This window comes from Apteryx rowi, unplaced genomic scaffold (genome assembly GCF_003343035.1).
Source record: "Apteryx rowi isolate R43461 unplaced genomic scaffold, aptRow1 scaffold_1046, whole genome shotgun sequence".
Lineage (NCBI taxonomy): Eukaryota > Metazoa > Chordata > Aves > Apterygiformes > Apterygidae > Apteryx > Apteryx rowi.
In genome coordinates, this window is record NW_020447249.1 from 44,071 (window position 1) to 49,677 (window position 5,607).

The 5,607-nt window shown below is 71.7% G+C and overlaps 1 protein-coding gene across 1 annotated transcript in view; it reads right to left on the reverse strand.

Moving 5' to 3' along the window:
* Positions 1–5,607, reverse strand: part of SSH3 (slingshot protein phosphatase 3) — a gene marked incomplete at its 5' end in the record, with an annotated part of 13,604 nt that extends 7,997 nt beyond the window's left edge. The window contains 12 exons of the mRNA XM_026067627.1: positions 6–326; positions 569–806; positions 1,217–1,417; positions 1,843–1,989; positions 2,747–2,793; positions 2,919–3,047; positions 3,184–3,277; positions 3,626–3,820; positions 4,472–4,537; positions 4,612–4,683; positions 4,754–4,872; positions 5,470–5,607. Coding sequence (XP_025923412.1) covers positions 6–326; positions 569–806; positions 1,217–1,417; positions 1,843–1,989; positions 2,747–2,793; positions 2,919–3,047; positions 3,184–3,277; positions 3,626–3,820; positions 4,472–4,537; positions 4,612–4,683; positions 4,754–4,872; positions 5,470–5,607 — 1,767 coding nt within the window. The remainder of the gene's footprint in view (positions 1–5; positions 327–568; positions 807–1,216; positions 1,418–1,842; positions 1,990–2,746; positions 2,794–2,918; positions 3,048–3,183; positions 3,278–3,625; positions 3,821–4,471; positions 4,538–4,611; positions 4,684–4,753; positions 4,873–5,469) is intronic.

A 5,607-nucleotide genomic window follows, 5' to 3' on the forward strand; every position in this document is an offset into this window, starting at 1 on the left:
GGGGCAGGGCAGGGGGTGGGACCACAGGAAGGGGCAGGGCACAGGGCAGCATCCCCACAGGGCGTGGTGTTGGGGGCGGGGCCACCTGCAGGGGTGGGGCCATCCCAAGGGACCGGGCCCCCATCCAGGCTGGCCTGGCGCACCACGCACCGGGGCCGGGAGGAGGGCCGGGTCCCCGGGAGGGACATCGGTGGGCGCCCGGGGGTGGCACCCTCGGAGCCACGCTGGTGCCCCACCACCGGTGGCTGCTCGCCTCGGCCCCCGGGGCCCCCCGCCTCTTCCGTGGGGCACGCCGGGACGCTGCCCCGTGGCACGGCCTCGAACACCTGTGGGAGGGACAGGCCTCCAGACAGGGCCGCGGCACCCTCGGGCCCACCCGCCCCACACAGCCCCACTGCGGCTGCAGATGTCACGGGGTGGCTACAGCCCCCCCCCATGCTCATCCTGCCCCCCAGGTCCCCGCCACCCCTGGCCGTGCCCTCACCCTGTGCCCCGCCAACCCCAGCCCCTGCGGTGCCCCGGGTCCCCCGGCTGTGCCTGAGGCCCCTCGCAGCGCCCTGGCGCTCACCTCCCCGTCGAGGGGCTCCCCCGGCAGCTCGGGGGGCTCCATCAGGCTGATGCTCCGCATGACGGCGCGGAGGGAGATGCGGGGGCGCCGGGGAGCCCCCGGCCCCCCCAGGCGCCCGCTGGCCTCCTCAGGCCCCGGGGACTGCGGGGACGGCGACCGGGCACCCACGTCCCCCGGCGCAGCCTCGCGGCCCTTGTCCGGCTCCGCCGCCTTCGGCTCCCACAGGCTGCTGTGCCGGCTGCCACACATGCCCGGGGGGTCAGCCCCGCCCCCGCGGTGGGGGGCGTGGCTCCCTGCACAGGCCACGCCCCCTCACGGGGGGCAGCCTTCCCCTGCTGCTCTGGGCGTGGCTCCTGGCACAGGCTCCACCCCCCTCCCGCCTCTGCCCTGTGTTGAGCCAATGGCCTGCTGTGGTGAGGGCGGGGCTTTCCCTTGTCTCCGCCCACCCCCCCAGTCAAACCCTAGTGGCTGCCTGGGTCCCCCCTGTCGACATGCTCCATTGACAAGGGGCGTGGCCAGCCCAGGCACCACCCAATAGCTTTGTCAGCATGCTGGGGGTGTGGCTTCCATTGACCCCACCCCTTCCATTGCCCAAAGGGGCGTGGCCACACCAGGCTCCACCCCCACCCCCAGTGCCCTGAGCCCCACCTGGCCTGCAGGATGCCCTGGTAGAAGTCGAGCTGGCGCATGAAGCCGGGGTTGGGCATGACGCCGGGGCGGCAGTGCCGGACGTGCCGCAGCGCCCGCTCCAGGGGCCACCCAAACTCCTTCATGGCGTAGGCCAGCACCGTGGCCGCCGAGCGGCTCAGCCCCATCCGGCAGTGCACCAGCACTCGGCCCCGCTGGGCCCTGCCACGGCTGTCAGTGCTCCTGGGCTCCCGGGCGCCCCAGGGCTCCCAGTGCCCTTGGACCCAGGTCTCCAGTGCTCCCAATGTCCCCAGGGACCCTGTCTCCCAGGACTCCCAGTGCCCTTGAACCCAGGTCCCCAGTGTCCCCAGGAACCCCACCCCCCAGGGCTCCCAGTACCCTTGGGACCCTGTCCCCCAGGGCTCCCATGCCCCTTGAAGCCAGTCCCCCAGTGCTCCCAGTGCCTGCCAGTGCCCTCCTGCCTCCCTGGTCTGCTCCATACCCCCATCGGTGCCCCCTTCCCACCCCAGTTCTGCCCTCCCAGTGCCATTCCGTGACCCTCCGTGACCCTCAGACCCTTGTGTCAGCCACTGGCCCCTGCCCCACCATGCCCATCTGCATCCCCCGCTGTGCCTGGTCCCACTGACCGGACATCGGAGAGGAAGCGGAAGGTGTCGTTCCAGTGGGGCAGGAGCTGGGCCGTGTCCTCGTCGTACACCCGCACGTTCATGTAGGTGAACAGCGCTGGGAAGAAGTTGTCGATCTCCCGCGCCACGTTGAGGATGTGGGTGACCCTGCAGATGCAGGGGACATGGGCACCAGGGCACGAGGGGTGCAGTGGGCATGGAGGAGTGGGGCTGTGCCCGTGCCCTGCTGGGTACCCCCATGCTGCGGCCCATGATGCCCCATGCCCTCACTGTGGGTGCTCCAGGAGGCCTCCCAAGGGTGCCCTGCAAGGCCGCATGCCCACTCCCTGGCTGGTTGCCCCATGGTGCACCTCTAGGTGCCTTGTGATGCCCAGTGCCCACCTCACTAGCTGCCCCGCAAGCCCAATGTGCCCATGCTCCGTGATGGCTCCATGCCCACCCAGCTAGGTGCCCCATGACGACTCTATACCCACCACGCTAGATGCTCCATGACAACCTCATGCCCATGCTGCTGGATGCCCCATGACACCACCATGCCCACCCAGCTAAGTGCTGCGTGATGTCCCTATGCCCATCCAACCAGATGCCCATGATGTTCCCATGCCCTCCCAGAGGCGGACCCATGAACCTCCATGTCTACCCAGCCGGCACCCCTGATGTTCCTGTTCCTTCCCAGCGGAGTGCCCCATGATGTCCCCAGGCCCACCCAGCTGAGTGCCTCATGACATCCCGATGCCCACCCAGCCAGGCACCCATGATGTCTCCATGCCCACCCGTCTGGGCATCCCATGACACCCCATGCCCACCCAGCTGAGTGCCTCATGACATCCCGATGCCCACCCATCCAGGTGCCCATGATGTCTCCATGCCCACCAGACTGGACACCCCCGTGGCCCCCACTCACCGGTTCTGCTGTAGCTCCTCCAGGTTGGCTGCGTTCCACTCGGAGCCCTGCGCGGGCGAGAGCGGGTGACGGGACGGGGACAGGCACCGCCTGCTGCCCGGCCTCAGGTGCCTGCACCGTAGCCCCTGCCCTGTGCCGCCACCCGCTGCACCCCGCTGCCCGCCGTGCCCACCAGGTAGAGGTGCGGGAAGATGCGGGAGGGCCGGTCCATCTGCGCCAACACCAGCAGCATCTCGTTGTCGATGAAGTCCTTGTGCTGGGCCAGGCTGTGCCCTGTGCGGCGCTCCAGCTCCGTCCGCACCTGGGCGGCCACCCTCCGCGTGAGGCCCGCGGGGCGCCCGCGTGCCCTGCCCTGGCACCGGGGCCACCAGAGCCACCTGCCTGGGGCTACGGCGCGAGGCACCCTGTGGGGGGCGCCCTGCCTGGCCCCCACCCACCTCCTTGGAGGTGACGCTCTCCAGGTCCGCGGTGGCCATGACGTCCCGGAGCAGGGCCCGCACCGCCTGCTCCGTCAGCTCCGGCGCCGCCGGCCTGGCGCCCACCGCCCGTCAGGAGGCGCTTGCCTGCCCTGAGCCCCGCCCCCTGGACAAGGACCGCCCCCTGGCCCCACCCCTTCAGCTCCTGGCCCCGCCCTAAGACTGGAGGCTCCGCCCAATCCCTTTAAGGCCCACTCACCTCCCCTCCAAGGTGCAGTCTCCGCCCCTCCACAAGCCCCACCCCCATCTCCCAGGCCCTGCCCTCACCATAAACCCCGCCTTTCCACCCAAGCCCCACCCACAGCCCCACCCATTTGCCACAAGCTCCACCCCCTCAGCCACTCCCCAGCCACCCTGCCAATTGGCCGGTGGGTGGGGGGCGGGGCTTGGGGGCGGGGCATACCCGGGGGTGGGCAGCGGGGGCGAGCCGGGCCGCACGGACTCCAGGTCGGCCATCGCCAGCCACTCGTTGATGCAGCTCTGCTCCGAGGCCACGGCCGCCGCGTAGTCCCGGGCCCAGGCCAGCGCCGGGCCCCCGGGGATGTGCCCGCCGCGGGCCGCCTCGCCGCAGGCCCGGTGCAGCTCCTGCAGCACTGCCCTGTGCGACAGGCACCTGGCACCGTGGGCACCCGCCACCACGGGCACCCACCACCACGGGAACCCACCACCACGGGCACCTGGTGCTGTGGGCACCCACCAACGTGGGCACCCAGCACCATGGACACCATGGGAACCCACCACCACAGGCACCCAGCACCATGGGAACCCACCACCACGGGCACCTGGTGCTGTGGGCACCCACCAACGTGGGCACCCAGCACCATAGGCACCTGGACCATGGGCACCCACTACCGTGGGCACCCATCAGCACAGACACTTGGCACCATGGGCACCCACCACTGTGGACACCTGGCACCGCGGGCACACAGCACCGTGGTCACTTTGCAGCTGCGCCCATGCCACCCCCTGCCAGCCATGACTCTGGCACCTCCCCAGGGCAGTGCCGCCATGTCCCTTCTAGTGTGCCCCCCCAAGTGCCACCTCCCCTCTCCCCGGCTTTGGCACCCCGTGGGCGTGGCTGTGTGCCCATGACACAGCCCGAATGTTGCCAGTGCACCCACGGCCCAAGCACCCACTGTGCCACCCTGGGTCCCCTGCCCCACGCCCAGAGCTGTGCCTGAATGCCCACATGCCCATGGCAGTGCCCGTGTGCCCCATGCCCACCGGCTGCGGGGCCAGACTCGCTCACCACATGGTCTGGACAGAGATGGGCTTGAAGATGCGGGTCTGCCCCCCAGATGTCACGCTGAAGCCCCTGGGAGAGACGGGGGTCAGGAGCGTGCGCCCACCCCACCCCACCCCACCCCACCCACCAGCCGCAGCCCTCACCCGTCGCCGTCGAGGAAGACCTGGGTGTCGCTCCAGAGGGGCAGCACCATGCCCAGGGTGCAGCTGGCGGCACTGAGAGCGGGAGCAGAGTTTTAGCGGGGCCCTGGCGCCCCCCGCCCCGGCGCCCCCCGGCCCCGCTCACCCCTCATGCGGGAAGTCCACGCCCAGCAGCGCCGTCTGCCCCTCGGCGCCCGCCTCCTCGGGCCGCACCACCAGCAGGTACCGCAGCCGCCGGGGCCGCGCCGACTCCAGCCGCACCGCCTGGGGGGCGTGGGGAGGGTGAGGGGAGGGGCCTGCAGCCTGCCCCGCCCCCAGGGCCCCACCGGGCAGGGGCGGTGCCCTGCTGCAGGCTCCGCCCCCAGGGACCCACCAGGCAGGGGTGGTGCCCTGCTGCAGGCTCCGCCCCCAGGGCCCCACCGGGCAGGGGTGGTGCCCTGCTGCAGGCTCCGCCCCCAGGGCCCCACCGGGCAGGGGAGGGGCCTGCTGCAGGCTCTGCACCCAGGGCCCCACCAGGCAGGGGCGGTGCCCTGCTGCAGGCTCCACCCCCTCCTAGCACCCTCTCGCCTATTGGCTGCACTGCATCCCAAGCTCCGCCCCCTCCCAGCACCCTCTCCCCCATTGGCCAGGCTACAGCCCAGGCTCCACCCCCTCCCAGCCACTTTTCCCCATTTGGCCAAGCTGCAGCCCAGGCTCCGCCCCCTCCCAGCAACTTTTCCCCATTGGCTGCACTGTGGCCCAGGCTCCACCCCCTCTCAGCACCCTTGCTGCCATTGGCCAGGCTGCAGCCCAGGCCCCGCCCCTCCCCTCCCTCTCCCCATTGGCTGGGTGCAGCCCAGGCCCCGCCCCCGCAGGGCCTACCAGCCGGACGGCGTCCTGCGGGCGCAGCAGCTGCATCATGAGCTCCAGGTGCTGCTCCTGCCGCCCCGGCGCCGGGCTGGGGGGCACTGCGGGGCCGGCCTCGGCCTCGGCCTCCAGCGGCTCCTCCGCGGGCAGGAG